This window comes from Accipiter gentilis, chromosome 14, assembly GCF_929443795.1.
Source record: "Accipiter gentilis chromosome 14, bAccGen1.1, whole genome shotgun sequence".
In the NCBI taxonomy this organism is placed as follows: Eukaryota; Metazoa; Chordata; class Aves; order Accipitriformes; family Accipitridae; genus Astur; species Astur gentilis.
The window spans coordinates 9221466-9248484 of NC_064893.1; the positions used below are offsets into that span (position 1 = coordinate 9221466).

General features: G+C 38.2%; 1 protein-coding gene across 1 annotated transcript; it reads right to left on the bottom strand.

Moving 5' to 3' along the window:
* Positions 1–27019, bottom strand: NPHP3 (nephrocystin 3). The gene is made up of 27 exons (XM_049817051.1): positions 26402–27019; positions 25908–26033; positions 24508–24658; positions 22831–22983; positions 21383–21516; positions 20971–21131; positions 18931–19078; positions 18318–18392; positions 17600–17779; positions 16127–16230; positions 15304–15418; positions 14285–14428; positions 13638–13735; positions 13052–13154; positions 12358–12440; positions 11164–11302; positions 10184–10348; positions 9566–9663; positions 8599–8721; positions 8061–8250; positions 7677–7918; positions 7209–7284; positions 5980–6107; positions 3525–3765; positions 1445–1570; positions 454–569; positions 1–253 (listed from the first exon to the last, which is right to left on the bottom strand). Exons 1-27 carry the CDS (start codon positions 26753–26755, stop codon positions 73–75), a joined length of 3954 nt encoding a protein of 1317 aa, XP_049673008.1. The 5' UTR covers positions 26756–27019; the 3' UTR covers positions 1–72.

Here is a 27019-nt window from a genome sequence, read left to right on the forward strand (position 1 = left end):
TAGGTTTTCGTAATAATTTTATGTCTGCTTTAAAACAGTAATAGAGACTGCCTTTTATTTGAGCAGGTTTTATCACCTTTGTCCATGTTCCAGGAAAATGTTTGGTGATAACGCGCTTTTTAAGCTGAATGTATCTCCACTTGATGAGTGTCGAGAAGTTGCTTTTCCACCTATCAACAAAGTCTCTGCCTCTTTTATCTCCATAGCTCTCTTGTAAAGTTCAGCTGCCTTCTCAAAGTCTCCCCCTTCATAGCTTTGGAGAAGAGTAAAACGAAGTTGAAACACATAAAACAAGTCTCTTAATTCATTTAAATTGAAATGCACACCATGCTATCAACAAAGATACTTAAGGCACTCTACTTTCCTCATAAGTATTCAAATCCAGGCTATTTTGTTTCATCCAGTAATTTTTATAGTCATTTGCTTTTATAGGGCTGAAGCATATAATCTTACCTTAGCACAGCCAAGTTTTTCAGAGTTTCCCCCACACGAGGATGCATGTGGCCAAAGCTGTCTTCATAAATCTTTAATGCACGTTCATAAAGAGGCAAAGCTTCGATCTGCTTTTTCTTTGGGTAGTAAAGAGTTGTTTGTTACAGATGTATACTACATTTGCTATTCTTTTTTCCAACATAGTATCAACACATCCTAGATGCAAAGTCATGCATAGTTAACCAAAAAGGTGTTTTGAGTTCTAGATACTTGACAGATGAGGATGATAACTGAGACTGTTAAAGCAATTGGCTTGCACTTGCCAATGCAATTCCCACTCATATTACAATAATTAGGGTCTGGACTTCCTAGGCAGTTTGTAAAATTTTTGCATTACCAAATGTTCTTTAATTTTACCTGAGGCAGCTTTAATCCCTGTTTGAAATCAGATATGCAGACCATAGAAATACAGAAAACATGAAAACAATCTACAGCTCACTACTATTGATGCTAAGTAAGGCATTTGGTAAGTTGATTGCATCTCCGTTGAATCTCATACTAGTTGTAGACTAGAAAGTCTACAGCCATCTCAAATTTTTAGTTACACAGAGCTGCAGTTGATCAAGGTCAGCACTCTTCCTCAATTTCCAAGGATTACGTTTCCCTCCTGAGTCAGTGGTGGAACTGTGTTCCATCATACTGTGCTAACTGCCGTATCCTTGAAAATGCTGTATTCTAGCTCTAGTCCTATAAAGCATGCAGGCATTTTGAATCATCTAAAGAGCATTAGCCCAAGTGTCCTTGTGAAATGCCAGTTACAGCAATTTGTTCCCTGCATACATTCCCCTTGCCAAATATCCTTTCAATTTTTAAAATGGAACCTAAGAATTTGCAAGTCTTATAAGAAATTTCTCTTTTAAGTGTGATCAGGTTTCTTTGGTATCATTTAGGTACGAATTGTAAAAAAAACCAAAGACAGGAATAATAAACATGTAAGACATGAAAAACTTACCATCTGACAATAAAGGACAGCTAGATTCACCAGAGCAGTTGCTACACTAGGGTGTTTTGGGCCAAATGACTTCTGTCGAATTTCAACCGCTAGTTCATACAGAGGAACGGCCTTGTCGAGTTTTCCCTAGAAAAAACAGGGAAAAAATGGTTCGGTTGTCTTGTGTCAAAATGGTAACAGTAAAATCTGTTTTAAACAAAAAGCCTTGGAGAAGATGTAACTGTTTCCAGAATAAGGGTTTAACTTTGGTTAATTCATAGCTATATTCTGCACAGATTGTTTATTGTTAATATTTATTAGAACCTAATTTTCCAAAACACTGGGCATATTCAACTTCCAGTTAAGAAAGAGACATAGCTGAGAAACACATTTTTTAAATTATTTTTTTCCCCAGAAGTGTCTCACCAAGAAGGCTGTTAGAAAGAATTTTCAGTTGTACTTTCATCCAAATAATTTTCTCCATTTGTATTTCCTCATCCTGCCGTAAATGAGCAGAGCTTATTTTTTTTGTCTTAAAGGACCTAGATTTTTACTGGTGATACAGGAACGGGAATGGTAGCTGCCCTAACTTTTGAGCAGTTTTCTGCTTACTGAAGTGGTGTTCCCATCATCTTTGGAACAGCTGCAGCATCCAATGCCATTTCAAGTACCTGTTGCTTCCCATTCACCGTGTTGAGGCTTTGGCTTCTTGACTTTGGTTTCTCTAAAATACTCTCGTATTCCAACTAGTTTTACTGTAGGTTATTTTTCTAGCCAATCTGTTTTCTTCCAAATTTGAATCTGCTCACACGTTAACTGGATATACTTCAGAAGTAAGCTTAGGCTTTTATTATTAGAATATGAATTCTCATATTTAATAGCAATTAAAAATTAAATACTGCAAATGTCCATTATATAATGTTTCACTATAATTGCAAAATTAAATTTTTCTCCTTGTTTCTTCAAAGCATCACCATGCCACAGTTTGAAGATGATGAGTAATTCATCTGGAATAAATACTTATTTATAAATAATTGTGATTTTCTACATCTGATTCCTGTCCCTTCTCTTCCTCCACTCTTCCCTGCATCACTAGTTCACCATGGTTTTTAATTTGTGCTCCTTCAAACTAGGAAAGAGCTTTTTGCTGCAAATATTGCATGCTTTTGCACATTCTAGCAGCATGAAAATTAGAAGCTCAAGTGAGCAGAGAATAGATGACCCAAAACAGTTTCATGCATGCAATAGTAGGTAACAATTATTGAGAAAACTACAGGAGCATTTGATCCAAGGGATTATCTTCAAGGACTCTTTGAAGAATGGTAAAATGTGAAAATATAAAAGAAAAAAATTCTTGTCATCCTCTGAATTTGATCTTGGTTCAACAGCTGAAAACTTTACATCACTCTTACACTGGTATCAAATGGTTAGAACTACCATCTGCAAACAAAGTATTCATAAAACATTTTGAAATGCTGAAATGCAGAATTTTACACTACTGTTAATGTTATTCCCCATAGTGCATTTCACAAGGGAGTAACTCTCATCTTTCACTGAATCAACATAAGCTGGAGGTAGCTCAGCCAGACAGTTTATTTGTAATGTACTATCTCCCTCATGAGCCTTCAAGTTACTCTCACTTTGACTGTAAAGTTCAAGGTCGTTGTGTAAAAGGAACTATCACTATACCCTAAAACCTAATTTTTCCATTAAGACACATGTGACCAAACTCTTGTACATGGATGTCACACAGTAGACGGTGAAGAACTCAATTACAGCTGGGAAGAGCTTCCCTCACTGCAGCCAAAACACTAGCTTTTAACCAAATGAGAAATTCTTCGTGGTGAATACTGAGCATGCAGGACACCAAAGACATTATTCAGAAATAGCTTTTCTTTAAGCAAAGTGTGTTTTGAAAAAGCTACCGGGCTTTTTTGAAACAGACTGAGCCTGCTTGACTACATCTTTTATGTGTGTGCATGTAGAACACCAATAGCTGACTAAATCCCCATGCCCCACTCCTTTTGGACTGAAGGCTGTAACAATGCAAGGCATTACAGTTAATTTAGAGGATGAGAAAAGGTAAGAGGCTTGTGCTTACCATCTTTTTGTACAGCACCGCCAGATGTTTCACAGTATAAGCCAAGGAGGGATGATCTGGAGCCAGTGCTCTCCTCCTGATGTCTAAAGCTTTTTCATACAGTTCCTCTGCCTTGTCATAGTGCTTCTTCTCATTGTACAAGGCTGCCAGATTGTTCAAAGACTGCGCGCAGTCTGGGTGGTCGGGTCCCAGGACTCTCTCTCTCATTTCCAAGGAGCGCTTCAGGAAAAGCTCTGCTGTCCTATAGAACACATTCGTTCAGTGATATTTTAAAGCTGGTAACATCCATACAGGCTGAAGTGACTGTTTGAAACAGAACAAACTCAGCCTTGGAAACTGCACAGATACTGACATCTGGTAATGGACTTGCCTCAGAATAAGCAAATACTGGATCAGCAATTCATTTACACAGTGAAGAACTATACATCCCAGATGTAGTCCTGCTCTGCAGGCTAATCATAAGAATGTACACAGAGATCTAGTTAATATATTCCTGTGCAGTCCTGGATCCCCCCTGTTCAGGACTGAAAAGCCAGTCTAGCAAATTTCAGCAAACATTACACTACCCCATAGCTGCTCTTTTCTTTAACTGAACCTACATTTTCAGTTATGCAAGTAATCCTTCCGAATTCAAACATTCTACTGGCTTTTGGGCAACTCCTCATAGTAGTCAAGTACTTCCATGGATAAAGCAATAGAGGAATACGAGGTAAAGGTTCAGAATACACCATATATTTTTCAAGTGACTTTAAAGAGTATAGAACATATTATAGGGTTCAACAGACAGGTTTCACACCAAAGGTGGAGAGACTAGAACAGGTTTTATATATGTCATGAGCTAGATGCTCACAGTAGAATCTGTCTAGAAGTGACAAAGTGGAAAAGACTCTGTGTAATGCCACCATTCAAGCGTTTCCCTATCAAAACGGCATATTTATCTCACTAGAGTAGGGTGCTACTATTCCATTAGAGATTTTACAGCAGCTCCTCTATCATGATGGGTGATCCCCACATAATACTGGCAGCATCCATTACAACTACGCAGTTTGTCATCCTGACAGACAAACTCTGTGTGACACTATTCCCAAGAGGTCAGCTTAGTCAATGGGAAAAACCCATCCATTTTGCATTAGAGAAAAAAAAAAAAAAAAAAAAGACCTTTATAGACAGAACTGTAGGTTCAGTTCTGGAGCTCTCAGACAAGTGTCAAAAGGTGTTCACTCTATGCAAGGGCTAGAAGATGATGTGTGATATAACATACAACAACTAATAAAGTGACATATCCTTCTGCCATTGATTTCATTCCAACCACATCAAATGATCAAAAAATTCAATCTTGGACTTGCTGATTCAGAACAGAGACACAATATCCATCCAAAAAAAATTACTTAAACCTTCCCTATAAGAAAGTTTATACTTATGCTCACCTATGAAATAGTGGAGGTATGGTTACTCTAGAAGTAGGCTGTGTTGGACAGAACTATGTATGAATGATGTGGAATATAAAATTATCTTGTATGAGATTAGATATTGATCCTCTATAATCAATCACTTCGTCATGACTTCATGAGAGTAAACTGATGAAAAACCCGCATTTCCAACAACTGTTAAAAATCAATTCCTTCACTGTGAAGGACCTGCATTTAACAGAGATTCTGTGTGCAGATCCTAAATTATGATATACTTCTGTAGTTATCCAACAACTACTGGCGACATAAAAATCAGATACAGGAAGAACGTAAAAATACTTCCAGAACTTTGTGCTTTTTTGCTGTACACTTTCTTTCTTCTCTGAAAAGATTCAGTTCCATACAGTGACTTTACAATTCCCTCACCACACACAGTTTTAGACTACTCCGTGGACTGAAGAAGTTGATGTGAAGATTGGCTAACCATGCAATCAGAACTGTTCTGCACCTCTTTTCAACACCCCTGCTTATCTTCATCTGCTTTCAGAACACCTTTGTGCTGCTCTGTCCTCTTTTGCCTTTAAAAAGGCCAACAGGGTAAGAGCTTGAGGATTACAACCACAGTGAATATTTAACTCATGATTCCTTGTAACACTAGCATTTTGAGTGTTTTTCATGGAAAACCAACAATCCTGCTGTTCAAGGATGAACTCTAAAAAGGAGGGTCACAAAATAGTGAAGCTGAGTAGAAGGGGCATAAATTTTGAGAGAACTGGTATTTGCAATGAAGGCTAGGTTAAAATTAAATGTGGAACATCAATTCTGAATGCAGAAAATGAACTGACTTGGTAAATACTCACATGCTAACAGCATCAACTCTAGAAAATATGAGTGAATTTCATAGTAAACAAACCAGTAGAATGAATCAAGGACAGCAATATAAGTATTTGATCATACGTCTACATTTAATGCTAGTTCTCAATTCATTGCTTCCATTTAGATCTATGGGAACACTCAGGGGATGTGTCACAATTAATACAACTTACTCAAGATTATTCTGCAGATAATAGAGGACTCCAAGCTCATTGAGGGTTCGAGCATTATCCGGTGTATCTTTGCCTAACGTTAGCTCTTCCAATTGCAGGGCTCTTTGACGCAGGAGAGCAAAGCCGCGCTACAGCAAAGCACAAGGTAAGGTAAGCCAATCACCGTTACTTTTAGACTGTACAACTAAAGACAGAAAATCAGAAGACTGTTTGGTGCTGAGGGAGCACAATAATCCTACTAAAGTTCTGTTTTCAAGCTAAATGGCACATAGGCATTCTGCTTATTTACAATCTAACAGTGAATTTCACCAAACACGCTTCAAGGAAATCTAAGTTACTGTGCTGTCATACAGCTCTATTTTCCCTGTATCATACATGCTAATTTGCTTGAACTCTGCGGTTCAAATAACTGATTCAGATCAAATTCTTAGGCTTATAAGCTCAAAACGTAAAACCAAGTTATCCTATTCTAAATTCCATATACAAATACATATTAAGTATTACTCAAGGTTTTACATGGGTCTTTGTAAAATGGGCTGCCAAGCTAATGCTTGCATGCAGAGTGAATTACAAGTAAAAAGCGCAGTCATTGTTACACACTCTGCCCGTTCTTGATCTTTGCAGTCTTAATATTTGTGCAGCAGAACTCATTACAAAAAATGGGCAAAATCTTCATGATCCAAATTCATTTATATTTAAGCACTGTGGAAATAGCAACTTTTTATGGCTTTTGACTATTTTCATTAGAGCTATAATTAGAGCTCTGGAGTTACTAGCTGAATTCTTACAGTACAGGCACTACATAACAAACAAGAGGAACTCTGTAGCTGAAAAACACAGAAGAAAAGATAGGGAAAAACTCAGTATGGCACCTAATACTATTACCAGGATTATCCATTGCAGTAAGCACTGTGTTCAATAGTATTTGTAGGATCTCAGTTATTCTGGTGAACACCTTTTACCATTGCCACTTTGACAGCCAATTTTATCAGCAGTAATTCTGCACCCCCGAAACGTATATATCCACTTACTTCTTTTCCACCTCTCTCAATTCCATACCAGTTGTACTGATTCATCTGCATTTCCAGCAGAGTTGAAAGGGCAGTTACCAAAGCTGCTGCTAGGCTACTTCACTGCCTAAGCCCTCAATTATCAAAAGCACTTGAGCATCAGATTAGCAGAGCCACAACATGCCCTGCATTTTTATTAAATATCGAATACTTCCTTACCAGACTGCCTTTCTGCCTTGCTGCTTTTTGGCGTATTTTGAAGGACTTTTTCCTCAGTTGCTCAGCTTGTTCATATCTGAAAACAGTTATTTACAGTGTTAGAAAGAATGCCAGATGTAGCATCATTGGGTATTCTGGAAAGCTTCTAAGTTATTTAAACATACAAATCTGCAAAGAATTTAAAAATCTTGAAAAAATTCACACTTTTTGTCAAAGATAAAACCATCCAAAATGCTTAGGACCAGACAATGCTCCTCCTTTAACTTGTTAGAGGTTTGTTGAACAACTAAACACAAAAGTTGGCCCCTACTGGGTGGTCCCTACAGAGGGGATGCTTATGATTGCATTGGAAGTTATGAAACTCTAAGAAAGAACCAAAGAAACATTCTGTCTTCAGGAAGAAAATATTTGCTGTTATCTTTGTACCACCTCCACATAAAAGAAAAATACCAGTGTAGTTAAGCTTACTTGTTCTGTTTTTGGTATAAGGTCGCAAGTGCATCAAGTTCACGGGCTACCCGAGGATGTTCAGCTCCATAAGCATTTTCAGAGATTTCCAGTGCCTGTTTATACAACTGTTCAGCATTTCCAAACTTCTTCCACTGAACATAAACTCCTGCCAGCTGGTGGAGTGACTGCGCCACCCTTGGGTGGTCTGGATCCAGCGCAGTCTCTCGAATCTCCAGAGATCGCTGCAGAGGAGCTACAGCCTGTAACAATGAAGTTCAGAATATGTTGGCAGCAGGCAGCATCCTGTATGCTACAACAATTTAACAACTGCAACAGAAAGCACACACTGAGCTCTGCTTGATTTGCCTCCTGGCTGTTACAACAATCTCTAAATGTACTTACCTGACTGAGAAGACCTAGGTCCTTAAGAAACCGTCCCAGGGTCTCATAAAGATCAGCCAAGCAGATCATACTTTCCTCTCCCTCACAGCTTTTTTCATATTCTTTCAGAGAGTCAAAATACTCAGCTGCCATAGAGCTCTTATCTTTCCCAACCAGCTGCCAGTAACTCAGCAATTCTGCAAAATGTCCCCTGTTTTAACAAGGAAATAAGAAGCTCATCTTATCTCTGATACCCCTCTATTCAGACTGATGCTAGCTTCAAAGAAAAGGGCCATATACATGAATTTTGTCTTTATGCTACAGTGTCTACAGAGACAATCCATGGCCACTAATGCTGTTCAACAGCAGTATTTATCCCTTTACCTACCCCCAAGCATAACAAAATAGAAAAAAATAGGTGATTTATATGATAACAGCATTTAGCACTTCAGCCTCTACTATTTAAGTTCCTTTAAAGTATATCTGTCATTTTCTGATTTATATTGACAAAAAAATCACTTTGAAATGTTTATAACCACCAAAGTGGCTATCTTTGTACCTTTTGTAAAGGTTTTGAGACACAAAGAGATTCAAAAGACACTTGTGTAGCTGTTGCTTATCGCCCTGCTGTTGGAAGAGCCAGGGAAGTTCATCTGCACTTCTCCAAGTCACTCGGTCTCGACTATTGAAAGAAAAGCAAATCAAAATTAAAACTCTGAGAGGCCTAACAGAACTTGTCAATTTGATGTGAAGACTAGGCAAGCATACAATTACCATACCTGAATGTCTAAACAGACTACTAAGACCTATGTACTCCTATTTCTCACATCTTTTTTAATTTAATCTCAGAGGGTGCTGGAACCCCCAGGTACCCCACACAAAGCTGCTCCTCCCTCCCATATGGGCTGATCTGTGGCTGGTAGCAGCGCTGCAGCAGCCCACTGTCCCCTTGTGCCTCCTTTGCCTGGTACACTGTGGCCCTCTTGGCTTTCTGCTACCCAACAGTGGGTGCTCTGAGAAGCAGTAAGCAGTAGCCCACAGCTGGGACACACTAACTCAGGACTGTAAATGCAAATCAGTTTTCAAGCTGGATATGAACTTCTAGCTGTTCAGCTGTTCTACTGGACCTCCTCTTGTGTATGTGCTAATTCCTTGCTGAACACAAGTGGTCTTCTGTGACTTCTTCAGGTTCCATGCAGCCTCAAACTTCCTAGCATTTACTGGGACTTAAAAATCCACACGGGGATCAGTTACCACAAAACAACTGATGTGGTATAAATTCATGCCCTACCTTTTCACATGATAACTTTATTATATGACCATTCACCTCCATAGTTTTCAATCTTTTCCAAGATTAAAAAGCAACATATCAATAATAAACTGCTGAACTGACAGCTAGGGTTTTGCAGAGTTATTTTGCCATAATAATTTACTAAAATGAGTCAAATAAGCTATATCAAGAAAACAAAAACATCCAAGAGGCATAAAGCCTGCAATTTAGCACATCTTGAGGAATTCTGACCTACCTTAACTGTATGGTGAAGTACTCCACTAATTTTTGTCTATAGGCAGAAATAACATTTTCACCTTCTTCCATATACTCTAGTCTCACCATCTCCCAAGCCTGAAAGAGAGTACAATTGAAAGAGAATGCATGTAATTTGTTTATTAAATGCTGATGATACACAGCGTGCTATGCAAGATTTCTTTATGAAACACTTGATGTCTCATAGAATGAAAATCTTTCAATGACAAAGGCACTACAAACAGATTGTCCTACATTATGTCCTACATAACCAAAGCTCTGGTTATTCAGATAATAATCCTTCTCCTTCAATTCTGCTTGTTTTTTGTGGAACAAGTGTTTTCTAGGACACATGGAGTTAACAACTAACAGATCAGAAATTTCTGAAGGTTTGAAATGCCAGGTTTTCAACTGCTGAACAATGCTGACCAATATTGGTATCACAGTGCTAGTAGTTTTCAAGGTGATTCTAACATCAGACCAGACATTAAGGAAAATGGATGAGCAAACACAAACATATCATGGCCTACCTAGTTAAAACAACAGAACTTACCTAAAAAACAGCAGGGACTTAGGGGGTGGGGTTTCACTTGCACACGTTTAGAACTACAAAACTTACCTGGAGGTGCTGGAACTTCAGCAAACCACAGCCATATGTCAGCAAACACATTTTGTGCAAGCTGTGAACAAGCGAGGCTAACACTGCAGAAGACAGTTCAGGATAAAGTTCCATCAGCTCTGACTCACTCACACCATTGTGGCTAACACCAATGACACAGAGCATCTACATAAAGCAGAAAAATTATTTTACACAGTATTTGCTGCAGAGCTTAGTTACGCTGAAATTCAAAGAAAAATACTGTGTATCACTGTGTATAACTTTATACATCAAGGGAAAAAAAAACCCAAACCTGCCTACACAAGCCCTTTCCCTCTTCCATCATCAAAGAACAGTCTTGTGTGCTAATGGATTAATATTCTAATAGATAAAGCACCAAATGGGACACTCCGGGACAAACAAATGGCTCCTTAGACTTTTCTCTATAACACTGGGGAAAAATAATTCCCATTATCATAGGGAACTTCTATCTAAGAAAAATATGCTGAAGGTCTTATGCTGCCAGCACCAAAGAACTTCTGGCAATTATTGAATATCATGTCCTAATCAAAAAGACGTTCCACACAACAGGGAAATTCTGCAAAGGTAGGAAGAGGAATTGGAAATCTAGTAAGCGGTGCCATGTATTCACAAGATGCCATGTTTTGATTACATTTACTATGCTCAATGTAGTTAATCAGGGATCAGGGTAGTGATCAGCAAGGAAGTTCTAATTCTATATTACATCATAGTGGAAAAGTTCTGTTTTGTTTTGTGAGACAACTTAGCTGAAATCTAACACAAAGCAGTCATATGTTCTATAGTTACGAAATAGATATAATTAGATTAATAAATTTGTCCTTTCTACATGAATAATACAGTAATCTCCAAATCATACATACGAATCAACATATATTTATATTTACTTTTAACTTAAGAAAAACTCTTTACAGGAAAGAATATACATTACCTGTAGAAATAGTGACACATTCTCTGCTTACCTCTTTCAAAAGACCTCTCTCTTTATCACTCTGCAATGATTCTTGAATTGATCTCAGAACAAGCCTGTACAGTGACACTGTGTCTTGACACTGGAAACACTGTTGAAGGGTTTCATCAATATTTCCTGTATTTCCAACACTGAACAGAAGGACAAAAAGGGTATCGTTTAGCATACTAAATCTGGCTGAGTAAGATGAATTGAAACTACTGAAGAGCCCTATCTCAAAAGTGCTTTGAATTTCTACCGTTTTTTTTTTATCGTGCACAGCACCTGGTAAGACAAAACACAGAAGAGGTGAATTCCTGAAAAACCACCTTCTGTCATATTGTCTGATTGTTCTAAATAGCAGCAACATTTTTATTTACCAAAAAAAAAGAAAAAGGTAAGTTGCAGTGTTCTTTTCTGCAGCAGGAGTTCAGTATGAGGACATCAGGTTGGATAAAGATAAACCCACATGCTGCTGTTTCATTTAATGCATTTACAAAGTGTGCTTTCAGGAGCAATTAAGCATTATAGGACATAAAAAAGAAACAAAAAATAATGAAAATCAGTCACCCAGAGTAAATCATCAATCTGTGTATCGTCTTCTGGGAGTCTCTAAACCAAAAATGCATCTTTCTCAACAAGATGAAGTCTAGGTTAATAATAAGCCAATGCACTTATTAAGTATTCTCTTGCACAAGAGGAAAGATTAATTTCCTCCACAGCAGGAATTACAGGGAAAAGTACCATAAGCAGGATGTTAAACTAAACAGTTGTTGAACTTCCTTTTAGCTTTAAAAATCTATGAGGCAAACTATCTGGTACATCAGTAAATACAACAGACCTGAATTAAACTGTCTAACAAAACAATACCAACATTCTCCAAATACCTTTAAAAAGCATTGAAGCAACTGACATACCCAGAAAGCAGAACAACAGAAAAATAAAATAAAAACTGAAGAGCTGAACACAGACAGATACAACTATTTGGATTCACTTAGTATCAAAATGGCCATTGTATACGCTCCGATTTTTCTTGCCATTGCATTCACAGTCAGTGAAGGGGGAAAACTTTGTATACTGCTCCACTGTTTTTTCTTAACAAAAATCATTTTATGTTAAATGAATGTATCTCATAATGCTAACAAACCTACTTCAAGTCTTCTAATCTAGTGGTAAGCATAGTAATTTCAAGATCATCTCAACTTACCAAGCAATGGTTTTGCCCAAGAGAGTGACATACAAAGCATTGCAAGTTGTGGCGGAACGACAATGTCTCTCAAGCTTCTTCTCCTACAACATTTTAAACAAAACTTGTGAACCAAGATGAAATTAACCATACCAATAAAATGTTCACTGTTTGACAAGAAAATAAAAGTTCTAGATATGCTTTTATCTGTAACACCTGAAGACTATGACATGATAACTAGTGCACAAAATATTACATGTTTTTCTAGCAATAGGAGCACAAAGGAGTGAAAGTCTCCTTTTGATTTAAGATGAAAAGAGTTAGGATCTAACCATTACATCTCTCAGATAAGGATTACCTTACAGAATTCGTCTCCAAGGCAAAGAGGTAAAATACCTTTTTCCTCAGTCTGCCAATCGTTGTTGCAGTATTATGCAATACTAAACCTTCTATTATTCTAAAATAAAATAACATGTTTACAGCAATATGTGCAACTGCACTGTTTTTGTGTTAATAATTTATGATGTTCCATCAGTTTCAGTGCTATAAGCCATGGGGTAAAAATACTCAAAATGCATGCTATCTTGAGCAGTAGTATTTAGTTAGCTAAATATAATACTTTTTTTTTTGGCAGCTGTGCTTATTTCATCTTTCCTTGTTTTCATTAAAAGTTACATTACAGTAACATGCTTCAGAAGAACTGCAACAGACATACCTGCTCTTTAGTCAATTTAACATTTGCAGAGTTACATTCTGCACTAATGAGAGATTTAACATCTTTGGAATTCAGTGGATCAAGATGAAGAGTGGGCCACAACCTTTGATAAGAGAGAACAAAGTCCTAAAATCAGACTTTATTAAATAGCACACAAAAGGAAAAAAATACATCGAAGTTTCACAGCTTTTTAAAGATTTATATGAAAGCAGTAATTGAAGCTATTTTCTGCTACTAAGAAATTCTAGTCATCACAATTCAAATTCCACTTTTAGCCTTATCCTGGATCTATATCATGGTATTGCAGTTCTTTATGTGCATATGACTGCATTTAATATCTTCTTTCATGTAGTCATGTGGATGGATCCATCACAGTAAAACAAAAACCTGGTTTCCCAACAGCTAAAACCTGTCCTCATTGCAGTTACAATAGAGAAGCTTTCTTTGTCCTCAATGGTTGCAAAACCTTATCCTATTAAATCTCTAGGTCTTGACAAATCTGGCTGTTTGCTCTTCAACAAATGACTAATTTAAAACAGTATTTCTAACCCAGGCTACTTTGAAACATCTCAGAAATATAACATACCTCCAAGCCTGTGGACATGTTTCTACATTCACCGATACAATCACTCTCACATTCACTGGCAGTGGATCTATCAGCCACTTCATATGCTTCTCAGCTTGCTTAAAAACAAATTTTGGTTACTTAATACAAAGGTTGTTCAAAACAATGCCAGATGTTGATACATTTCATTAACTGCACAGCCTAGTGAAAGGAGTCTTAAATTCTTCATTGTCCTTAAAAATTGTTCACAATCTGGTTCTTGAAATAGTACTAAGTGATCCATTGATATGTACCAGCATGACTGTACATTAAATAAAACAGAAGAATACTACTGTTGAAATATTCACCTCAAAGACTAGGCTATGTATATGCCCAATAAGTCAGCTCACAGCCTTCAATCTTCGGATAAATAATGTAACTGGACAGCTCAAAAATTAAGGTCTTAGGATAAATTTAGGAGGAAAAAAACCCCAACCCAACACAAAATTTATCTACAGAAACCAAAAAACGATCTTGACTCATCTGCACATTTTGCAAAACTATTTTCTGTATGTGCTCTTTAGAGCAAAGCAAACATTAGTATTTCTGTTACATAGATATAGCTGAACCTATGACAATAGTCAAGGTTTCCTTTAGACTGACAAATGGCAAGTATTTTGAAAACATACCTGTATTTGGTCAATAGAATCAATAATAATAATAATGCTGCCTTGATGACGTGCAGAAAGTTTTTCCAGCCAGCGGGGAAACTCTTCCAGAAGTTTAGCTGGATCCAAAGTCAGAGGTGACACTAACCAAGAGTGTTGCATAAGCTGCAGAATTATAAACATATAAAACATTTTCTACCTTAAAAATCAACTAGGATAGTTGAAAGAAGTCCTATAGATGCAAGAGTCAAAAAAACCCCAAAAACCCAAAACAAAACCAACACATGATTTTGGGACAATTTTTCTAGTCAAGTTTACACAGAATTCTTTCCTTCTAGCATATGCATAAAGCTGGCATATGCAGAACAATGAGTATTTATTGAACTCGCGTAAACTCTAGAGAGATAACCTGAGTTTATGCAATGGGCAAGGAATCTGGAGACATAAAGGGCTTTCAAGTTGCACAAATTAAATAGGCAGACTTCTAAAATACATGAAAAAACTGCAAGGAAAGCACAATTCATTTCATTTTTCTAAAGGTTTTAGTCCTGGGAGGTCCTTAGTGCCACCCTGAGAAGGAAAAGAAAGCTTAGACCCTGGCACAAAAATACTCCTCACTTATTCCCCACATATCTAACACACAATTGAAAAATAAATTAACATAGGAGAGAGACTAGTCTAGGAACAATATGGTGCCAACTGGTGAATACAGCCTTAGGTTTCTAAACACAGACAGAAGAGATACCACCTGCCTCTCTCATTGGCCAGATGGCAGGAAATTCTGGAAGAAGCTTATATGATTTTATAAGCCATCAATATAGGTCACTGGAAGCAACTACTAATGCCAATCTATTATGAGTATCCCAGAGATGCTACTTAATTGATCTGCATTCAATGTGTAGGATCAGATTCCCCCTATTCTATAATGCCTTACATTTGTATTACTCTTAACTGATATAGAAAAACCTGTAGAAAATTTTATCTTTCAACATACACACAGGCACATCATGCAATGCAGGGTACATAATAATACAGTATACCTTTAAAGTAAGGCGTTTAATTATCAATGAAGATTCTGAACTAGTAGACATGGGCCTCCCAACAAAGTGATAAAGAATTAGAGCATTTGGTGAATGCTTCTGTTGCAATTGAATCCTAATGTGAGAAGTAAAAAAAAAAAAGGAGAAAAAAAGCAGCACTTAAAAGACTATAATTTTGCAAGTGTATCTCAAATAAAAACCATCAGTTTTGCCAAAGGAGATACGAGTGTCTGAGCTAGAAGTGTTCCACGGCTATCTTACAAAATAGGATAGACATTTCCTGAGATACAATTGAACTTTTTATGTCAGATTCCATTTTTGCTTTCCCCAGTACTGACAGCCACCAACAAGTGCCCTTCCTGGCACTGGATAGTCACACGTCACTAAGCTTCTAAGAAAAATGACACTATTGATTTATTGTTATGGCAGCAAATTTTGTCATAGCCTACAAGTGACCATAAAATGCATTTCTATGATAAATTATTAGGTCTGATCTTTCCTTTATTTCAGTTAAAAAGGACCCCTCTTGTGCATCAGAGAAGGGCAACACTATTGGGCTACTGAAACCACTTATTAATGCTGTGCAAAGACAGATCTGTAGGGTGTTGCAACTGGAGTCAGGGAGATGTTAAAGGCAGTCCAGATGGAATTAGCTGCTCAATTATAACAAATCTTTCCAAGATACTTCACTAAGTTCAGCACTTTGTAAATGCTCCCATTTTACCTCCAATTAAACTGATATGATGTTTGAAATGTAATGGAGACTTTTTTCTTAAATTTCATTCAAAAAATTCATAGCAAAAAAATAAAAAGTTTAAACTACCATTTCGATAGAAGGAGAGATTTCCCAGAGCCTGGCCCTCCTGATACAAGCAGAGGTGGAATTGGTGCTGGTGCTGCTACTAGGTCATTTAGACGTTCAAAATACTACAAAAAATAAACAATCATTACAAAATATTACACTGCTGAAGGGAGAAACATAGTGCTTGGTATTGTAAACCATCTAGATACCAAATGCATGTACAGATTTATTAATGTAAGGGAGTAACTACTGAAATGCAATATAATACAAATGGAAATAAATTTTGTAATGAAATACAAACCACAGAATTTATTATCTCTTTTAAAGAACTGTAAAATAAACAAACTTTTTTTTCAAAACACTATTTAAAATGGAACTTTCAGTGCTAATAAACTGAATCAGTGTTACTACAGTAAAGCAATTGGGTACTATGTTTGTTCAGGCTTCCTCGCTGCCCTTTTCCCCCTGCAGCTACTCCACTGCATTGGATATGGTTGCCAGGACAAAACCTTTGAAGCTGGCATCTGCCATGAATTCTGAGGCACTAAGCATGCAAAAGAAAGGCTTTCTTTCACCACATGAATGCCCAAGAATGTTGTAGCAGAGCTCAGGATGACAAAAACAAAAACAACACCTCATCCACATGGGAGAAATATTTTGTCTGCAAAAAAGAATTGGAGGCGCATTAAGATACACATAATGTTCTATTATTTTACTGTTCTAGAACATAGTAAAGATGGCACAATCCCCCAAAACCATTGCCAGTATTTGAGTAGTGAAGTAAAAGAATAAACTGTGCTAAAAAAATAGGGGTGCTAACAATTTAAATACAATAACAAAGGAACTGCATGCTTATGTTATATATAATGTAACATCAAGGAATGTTGCCCAAATAAGCAGTCACATCACTTTCCATGACCACTTCAACATTTTTCCTTCCTACATTCTTTATACTTTCCCTACATATAACTGTTCCCGATACCCGATTTGAAATGTTTTAAAAATTTTATTTCAAGTAATGAGTAAGTACTGACCTATTCAGCAGCTCTCTACTTTGACGTTTCCTATGTTCTTCTCCCATATGTATGGCTACATGATGATATGAAATCTTTTCATTAGCCACCTCTGAAAGACCTAACTCCAGGCGTCAAGACAGAGCTCAGATTTCCTCAAAGACATTCAGAGCCTTTTCTATTGATGACCAAAGTCTAGGAGGACACCCTACTTCTGGCACACTGTTATAGTGCTTTTCTCCAGTGCAGGAACAACAACTGCTTCTTCATCAATGTCATTGAACAACACACAAATTGCCATCTCTCCCAGAAAATAAACAAGCCTTCTATATAAGACATATGGCTTCTTCTAGCCTAAGAAGCAATAGCCTCAAGGATGGTCTCAGACACAGCTTCTTCTGTAGAAGTAAATCCTGCCTAACAAGAGATAGAAATGAGTGATGACTTTCTCTTCATCCATGTACATTTCCAATGTACTTACTTTCTCAAATCCCAGCTCACATGTTGAATTAGAGGCCTGCTGAAAAGCTTCCATCTGTTCTTGTTCGTCATGGGCATCCCACAATACATCACCAAAAACTTCTTCTTCAGGAGCAGAGGACTCTTCCTTATTACCCAAATCCTTGCCTTCTAGTTCTGTCATTTCACACCCCAATATATCCTAAGTAAAAAGAAAATTACATGGAGAAAACTGCACCTATAATTCTTAACAGTGCAGGCACTGTTTGTCCCAATTCCACTGTATATGAGTGCAGCTCTTTCAACATTAGTATGTTCATTTCCTCTGAGGCTAGCAGAGAACACAAGTAAATGAGCAATTAGATGAAACCAAGTTAACTGAATGCACAGCTCTCGAGACATTGGTTTTAGTCTTCTCATAGTGGAAGCAACTCACCATAAGGAAGGATAAGGAGCGAATGGACTACCCAATCTTTCTTTATCCTATGATATGGATAAAGAGAAATTAAAAGGGAATTTAGGCCACAAATAGATCCCGTTCCCGTTATTTCTGCTTCTGTCCGTAAAAGCACTGCTCAGTTTTGGGTTTTATTTTCCACTTGAGATTTCTTTGCTTGGCAGATATTAGTGATAAAACAGAAAAAGATCCTCTGAATTACATCTAAGTAGCATATAGTAATCACACTGACATCATTTAAAGTGTAGGAACAGAAAAAGCTGAAATGCATCGTGTACTCTACCTGTTTAATTATCTTTTCCACACAAGTATAGATTTCATACGCTCCTTCCTCCACACCCCCAATATGGTCAATCACCTGAAAAAGTAAATGGGAAAGCATGAGGCAACCAACAAAAACATTCTGGAACACATTTCAATTGCATTCTGTTGCATTCCTTAGGTGGGATTCATTTTGTCTAAGATTTTAAAAGTTGGGCATCTAGTTTCAGCTGTTCTCAACAGCTCCCTCTGTAAAGAGAAATAAATGGCAACTGATCTATTTTCAGATGGGAGGAATCTCTCTGGCTGTACACTTCTTTCTCTTCAGTGGTTACAGAGGGACCTTAGATAAAAAATTTTGCCATTTAAATGGCTAATCACAGGTGAGAAATTCTATCCTTCTACCACAGGGATATTTTTTTTTCAGTGAAAATGCAGTGGCTTTTTTTCTCCCCTGCTAATGAAAATTTCATAATATTCATAAATTTCAGCTTCATCAATCTGCTCATATAATGAGCATCCAGAGCAATGAGTATAATGCAGTTTCTCCTAAAATCTGAGACTACTAGCACTCAATGTTGTTTATAGCAGGAAAGCAAGCCTTTTAAAATTCAACAGTCTTTAAAATGCCATACCTTTGCTTTGTTCATGTAAGAAATTTGCTCAATTAACTGTTGCACTGAGACTGAACTGACTCTGCCATCCACCTTTCTGTGGTAAATCAGCCGGGGTTTTTCTTCTGGATTTCTCAAGAAGGCTTCTTCACAGTCCTCCAACAAACAACTAGATTGGAAATCAGCATTCTTGTGCTATATTACAATGCTGTAGTAAACCGTTCAATCAACACAAGCTCCAAAGATGCGTTTCACTGCAAAATCTAATTCAAAATTCGTATCTATTTATAACAAAGGGCAAGCAAATATTTCAGCAGAGAATTTAAGATAAACTCTGAAGCAAGGAAAGCTAAGAGAAAAAATTATGCTACTTGTACCAGAAGCATTAAAACCATTTATTGATGTAAATTAAAGTTGATCTTCCTTGGTCATACCAATATGCAGAGTGAAAAGTAATTGCCTTGCATGGAAAGAACATGGATTCACACATAATTAATAAGCATTGTATACATGCTCTGCCTTCACTTATTTGAAGGGTCTGTTCTATTCCTTGACCTTTTTAGGAAAAGTCCTTTAGTATTTGTCAGATGTAGGGTAGTCTTCTAAGTTATAGTAGTTGAAAAGGAGAACTACACACCTCCAAACTCAAAAGCACTTTGTATTTATATATGCAAATGATATCCATGAATATTGTTCCTAGCAATCTACTGCTGTTCCACAGAAGGAACTATACAACTTGGGGATGCTGACAATAGCAGGCAGGGTCTCTCAAATATTATGTTCTTGATACGAGCACTACAATTTTCATCAGTTTTTCTAAGAGGAACTCTCTAAGTGAATACTGTTGGCAGGAACACTCCTTTATGGTTTGTTTTTGTCTTGCATATTTTGTTCTTAAACACTTGTGACCCACATACCTAAAACTGGGTTATTTGGCAACAGTATCCCTGCGAAGTGCCAATATACCCTCAGGAGCCGATGTTATCTTTCTGAGAGCATAAATGTATGGCAGCTCTAGTCTGATTCCTCTATGAAAAGAAAACATCATCTTCTGTGGTATCTGGCTGTTCCCTGAAGCACGCCACTGTTGTAAGTCTTAGCTACTAGTGTCCTAAACCAGCCTTTAATTCTCTCTGGACAGATATTTTATTTACAGAAACAGGAGGTCTAGTTAATACAAGAGCTCTAATAATACAACAGTATCTGAAATCCCTAGAGTTCAAAATCTACTCCTAGTATGAAACTTAATGCATACCAATTATTTTCAGATTTTTGCATTCATACAGATGTTTTGGAATGACCACTCTGTGATTCTTAATATTATCTTTTCTAATCCTTTTTTCTCTTTTCTTCAGCAAAAGGACACCCCTCCCTCCCCCAAACATCAAAATCAAATTCCACCCAAAATTGCTAAATGCATAACAGAAACAGTCCTAACAATTCCAGAAGTATTCCTAATTTGGTGGTTTTCATTTAGTAAGTCATATTTCTTCTTCGAGAAGATTAGGAAATTACTCACTGAACAGACAGAACACGTTGCATCATCACTTGTCATAAAACATCATGACTTCAGTAAATTAAGCTGTAGAAAGCTAGCATAAGGTACCACACAGGAGACCCGTGAAATCAGTCCAAAAAACAACCAAAGATAGAAAATAACATGTGACAGAATAAAATCAAAATACTACAGCCAGGTGTAAGGCTAGATAAGCAAATGAAAAATACTGGGGACATTCACACCAGCCATCTTAAATTCCTAAGACTCCAGCAATATGCACAACAGACAGCTGCTCTTGGAAAGCAAAACATTTCTGTGTTAAAATACAGCATGAAAGGTGTCTTCATAAGAGAATCTGTAGCTACAAGAAAAAAGAAATGATACAGAGCTGATATATTCTATTAACTGTCTGCACTAGCAAACCTAAAGTTTGAAGGAGTATCACTTAGGAGATAGTAGCTCAGGAAATGTACTGAGCAAAGCATCACATATGTTTTAATAAGCTATGCACTCTGCATAAATTACCAGTTTCTATTTGCTTTACCAGTCTGGAAAATACTTACCTTGGCAAAGTTAAATGCAGGAGCAAAACGACTAATGAGCTTTTTTCAATTTCCCATTTTCTTACATCCTTAAGAGGCCTTTCATTTTCTGCTGAAAAATGAACAACTTGAAAGAAGTACCCCATTGTTTCACAGACTCTTTGAAGTTTTGGTGAGTAGTTCTGAAAGCAAATTTGAGCAACGGTGCTTTATTACTAAATCTGCATAGCACTAAGGACCTACTAGACAAATCTCAGTTTCTTTTCTCTACACAGTTTCTTCCCCTGAAGTCCTTGACAATACTTTCACTGACTTCACCGAAATCAGCCTACACCTACTAAAGCTTTCAAGAAGTATTTGACAAATTGCTGAGTAAGTATCACAGTGGAAACAAAACAGCATATAAGTTAGCATAAGTTTGTGAGGTACTCACTCCAATGAAGATGTCCACTTCTGATTGAGTCTCATCAGTACTAACAATAAAACATCTTACTGTGTTACTCCACAGAGAGTGGGAAAACAGAGGAGTAACCTGTAATAAACTGGCAACAGCAGCATCCCAATCATCTGCCAATGAAAAAAAAACCCCAAAATGAAGTCTAGAGATCTTCACATCTGATTACACTGCTTAACAGATAAGTCATCACCTCTTAACACAGTAGTAACATTTTTACTCAACTATTTTAATTTCCTAAATTCAAATTTAGAGAACCCATATCATCTGATAAAGCCATATAATTTGATAATGTGGCAAAACAACAGTGTTAAATATAATATCATTACAAAGATACTTCCTTTAAATAGGATTGATATGTATTTACAGAATTAAGCTGATAGTTTTAAAATAAGTAAAAATATGCAGGAATAATAAAATCATTCATAATCAAACTTTTTCCCCTCCAGATCTATATCTATTTCAACTGGACCATTCGAGTAAATGACAGAGAAACATTATGAGAACTTCCTCTTCTCGAGACAAAAGTCCATTGCTTTCTGTAGTACTGTCTGTCAATTCCCTATAGAGGCAATGGATTTTAAAACTTTCTTAGGTTCTTCATTTTGTGGCTGGTCATTCTTCCAAGAAAGGAATAGGTTCTCCTTTCAGTACCACACAGGATGATAAAAGGCTTAAGTGTATGAAGCTGGAGCCATCAAGAGCAGACCCTCCCCTCCCACTTTGCAAGCACAGACTTCTTAATCAGAGCCTGAAGGACTGAAGAAAAAAGGAAGAAACTGCCAGCAAGGTCAACTACATGCAGGAGGGGTTCCAGGGCCAGGACAACAGTGAGGGAAATCAGAGCACTGGAAGACAATTTACAAGAGGCCATTTGGGAAACGAAGTTCAAAAGCAACAATTATTGACAAGAAAATATCTAACACTGATTCACATAACGATGCATACATCCTGGTCTTGCAATCAGATTTCCATAAGTGGCCCCCTAAGCAGAGTCAAAACCCATGCAAATCCAATGAAGAAAACCAGGGATATAGTTTATTCTAATACAAATGTAATGTTCACAGAAAGTAGAGAATTTGAATACAAATGGAAAAAAGAAGGCCATCAGATATGGAAAGAAAGACCTCTACCTTCCCTAGTCAACACAAGCAACAAAATGGTATTTGGTTTACTCACAACAAAGCACCATTGTCTGCTGTTTGCCAAAATCACTGCTTCAAGTACCATAGTCACCAAATACATGAAACATAATTCAGCATGTACAGCTACAGTTCCTTTTATTTTTACAAAGAAGAATTCCAAATAACCCTTTAGTCAAAGTATCCAAAAATGGACAGAAAAGGAAAGAACAGAATTACTTAAGAATGGATAGAAAAATGACATAAAAACCTATAATACCAGCAAAACAAACCACCATTACTTACCCCTGTTTATATTTGCAAATGGTCCCTCAACGTCTATGGAGCTATGAGCAAATTCAGGCCCTCTGAAAGACTGTTGAAGTTGCATCATACTACCCATGGATGGCTCGCTTCCCAAAGCTCCTCCATTCCAGTATTCAGATTGTGCCCCAGTAGCTAAGAATTGGAAAACAAAAAAAACCTCTTCATTTTCACTAAACAAGGTAAATTATCAGTCTTAAATACTGCAGCTGAAACCTACCACCACATGTCACTGAACATAATTTTTTCTCCTTTAGCAGATTTGCTCACACCTTTGTGTGCTGTACTTCTAAATGGGCGCTTGTCCAAAGTTAATGAGAAGCCATGCTGCTAAAGGATGAGGTTATTTGCTAATATTTGTTATTATATAGATTGTTTACATCTGTTGGGTTCAAATGCTGACTTGCATTACAAATCAGAAAATCAGTTCACAGTATGGCTGCAGTCATTTGGGGACATCACAAAACTGACAACTTGTTCAGGAATGTTCCAGCGCTGAAAAAGTCTAAAGGGGCTGTATGTCAGGATTGAAATATATTATATTCTCTGTGCTGTGTGAAAGAGCTTTCACAGTATCTCTTCATAATATGCTTGGATTACACTTCTGCCAATCAATGTACAACAACATTCAAGACACTAAGTAAATCTTCCACAGAGAAAATAAGGAAGTTGAGGAAGACTTAGAAAAAGTTAAGAAGGGAAGTACAAATTTAAAAATTGATATAACAAAAGAAGACAGAAAAAACACAGAAAAGGAAACAAGACTACCTGTACCATTAAAGTTTATCAAATGCATTGTTACTATGCAAAAAGCGCTGCATTTTGAAACGTTTCTACTTTTAAAGATTGCACATTTATACTCCTTCCAAGATGTGACAGTTGATACGTCTCAATAAGCAAAACAAAGGTTAAGCAACAGCACTTGCATGCAGTTTTTCCTCAGTAACCCTTCATGGTGCAAGAAGTAATGGTGGCCATAATTAAGAGTGTTACGGTGCTAACTGTCTGCTACAAGTATTGCTCTATTTTGAACCAGATACAAAGTCAGTGGACTGACCACATACCTACCTGAATCCCCCCTGTGCTATCAAATACCTCTTACAGCACGCACATGGTTTTGCCTTTTATGTCATCAGGTTTGCTACGGCTTCCCTTTCAAAAGATTCTATAATAAAACAACTCTTCTGGTCAGTTCATGTTTGTCAAATATCTAACTCTGCTATTCTGAAAAGTACAGCAGCTGAGACTGGCACACTTCATCATCCATAGACAGTAAGTCTCTCCAAGATTCCCTCGTTTCAGGCGTGCTTTTTGGATTCTTTGGAACATGATCTTTCAGATCTAGAATCAAAAAAACTCAGAAAAGACTAGAAAACTCAGAATTGCTCATGGAACCATTTAAAAAAAACATGTTCAAGTCACTGTGTCTAGACAGTGCTCTGTTTTCTTCATCTATTTCTATGACCAGAAACGTGGGGTTCCCACAACCTAAATCAAGTTTGTCAAGTCAGCTGCTTTTACCCTTTAAACTGCTTTATGTTACTTTTCACCTGGATTAATAAAACTTTTTTCAAAAGAACATAAATATTTGTCATGTGCTTTAATATTCAGAGACTTCAGTCATGTTCCAACACAAAATGCTGGGGATGAAATTCTCACCCGTAACGTCTGTACAATTATCATCAGAATCAGACTCTTCCGGATCAAACACGTGGATTCCTTGGGCCTGGAGTCTCTGAAGTTTTGCTTCTAGCTCTCGTTTGGCCCTCAGTAAGTCCTGAATCTCATTTTCTTTAGTTTCTCTAAAAATCTATGAGCAGGAAAGGAGAAAAAATAAAAAGAGAAATGCAAACCATAAACCTTTTAAAATTCACTATCAGTTCCTGAATTCATGTTATCTGCTTTCAATTGGAAAAATAAGTTTCTAGCATTCATTTGGCAGGCAAAGGCATGAAAATGTAAACAAGAACCCACCAGGAGCCCATAAATGAGCAGGAAAACACAGTTTTAAATTATCTATTTTTAAAATTTTACCATTTTAAACCTTAGGATACTGTTCTGAAAGTTAGAAGTCTGCATTATTATGGGAAGTCTGCTAAAAGGTGAAGAAAGTTACTTGCCATTTTTAAAGTTTATTGTCTTCTAAACTCACGACATGTAATATTTTTTCCAAAGGTTCCCTTTTATTCTTCCATGTATATTTTTACAATTACATATACTCTTGTATTTACTTTTTATCATTGCAGAAATTTAAATTTCCCAAGATAAAAAGTGATCAAGCACCTCCAGCTGTCCTGTTTGTAAAATATTACCATCATGTGGGGAAGAACACATGAACCTAGATTTAAATTCAAAGAGATGAAATCTTCTGAAAGTCTCATTTTCTTAAATAAGGTCAAAACCAATCCTGGTTTTATGTATCTGCCAAACATTAGCACCTGTTACAATTAAAGATATCAAGAATCTTGAAAACAGTGCAAAACCAGGACCTATTGCCCTGTTTGGGTGGTAGAAGTATCACTATCTGCAGCAGGGGAAAAGCAGAAGCATTAGCTTGGCCCTTCAAGTCACCCCTCCAAAAAGCAGAAAGGCTTTTGTCTTTAACTGGCCATCATACTTTAGCAGCCAATACACACTTTTCAAGTGCTAAACATTATAATGCTATATATAAAACTTATTCAGAAATAATGGAACTCTGTGTTTATACATTCCTTCAGTATGTGTCAGCTTGCAGCCCATGTTTTCTTGTCGCTCTCAAATATGAATATATTCTTGTGTTCAAACAATGCAGGAATTTAGTTTAAGATGCATCACTGCATATCCTCCTTTTAATATTTAAAAAGTTATTTTCTATTTTTTCCTCATAGTTTTACAGAGAGCTTTTGATAGGATTATCTTAAAGGAAATAGGCAGCAACAGCTATGATACACCCCCCTTTTTTATTTTTTAAGAAGACGAGTGCCTCATGAAAGCTATTGGAGAAGAGTTTATTGGGGGAATGTGGCCAAGCGACATTTATCTTCTTTTTGGTCATTTTACCAGGAAAAGTCAAGCCATACCTTGAATTGCCTTTTGACCTTGTCTCGATCATGTTCAAAAGTAGCAGCTCTCTCCATGGCTTGGTATTTAGCTTCTAAAGCACTTTCTTTCTCTCTAAGTATTTTCTGGTAAGTCTTCTGAAGCGCCTGAAAACATTTAACATACCATTTTTCTGAGCGAAAGCAATCGCCGACAAAAGGTTTTAGACTACTCTTCAGGTCTGACTACAACAATGTCATCCCGGCACCCTACGTCTCCCCTCGCTCCCGGGGAGAGACAGCTGCCCGGTCCCGGTCCCCGTAGGCACGCTCTGACCGCACCCCGACGCCTCTCCAGCGCGGCACCGGGGGCACCTGCCACTTCCCTGGCACCTCGCCTTCTGCGGGAAGGACGAGCCATCGCACCCATTGCCTCCCCGCCGCGGCCTTCCCAGGCAGCGAGACGAGTCCTTCGCAGGCGCGAGGGGCCCGCTTCGCCGCCGAGCCCCCTCGCCCGAGAGGGCGTCAGGAGCTACCTGCAGCTCGGCGCGCAGCCGCTTGTTCTCCCTGTCCAATTTGGCCTCCTTCTTCACCATGGAGGCCACCTCGTTGTTCTTGCTGACGCGGAAGATCTCGTACTCCTTCTTCAGGCGCTCGTACTCTGCCACGCACTCCAGCTCCTGCACCGAGGCCGTCGACTTGAAGCTGGCCCCGATGAGGCCGCCGGGCCGCGAGGCCCCGACGCGCCGCAGGGAGCCGCGCAGCAGCCGGGCCTTGGGCTTCACCTCCACCGGGATCTCGCAGGCCTCGCCGCCACCGCCGCCGTACGCGTCCTCGATCACCTCCCCGACCCCGCCCGCCGGGCTCACCAGGGACGACGCCGTCCCCATGGCCGGGGGACGCCGCGGCCGGGTGAGGCTTTAACAGCGAGCGGAGGAGCCGGTGCCTCCGGCGGGCTCCGACGGCGGGGACATGCCCGAGACGGAGCGTTCCCAAAGGCGGCTGCTACCCGCCTCGCCCCGGCCAGCGCCCCTCCCCGCTTCCCCGGCCCGGCCCGGCCGAGCCGGCGGGCCCTCCGAGCCCGCGGGCTACGGCCCGCTCCTTGCGGCGGCCGGACGAGGAAGGGAGGGAGGGCGGGAGGAAGCCGCCCCGCG

Excerpts from the sequence above, each read along its gene's own strand:
- NPHP3 (XM_049817051.1), bottom strand. The coding sequence starts at position 26,755 with ATGGGGACGGCGTCGTCCCTGGTGAGCCCGGCGGGCGGGGTCGGGGAG. Across the intron at positions 24,659-25,907 it reads AGGTCAAAAGGCAATTCAAG|ATTTTTAGAGAAACTAAAGA; the intron begins GTATGGCTTGAC and ends TCCTGCTCATAG. Across the intron at positions 7,919-8,060 it reads ACCTAGGTCTTCTCAGTCAG|GCTGTAGCTCCTCTGCAGCG; the intron begins GTAAGTACATTT and ends TCATTGTTACAG.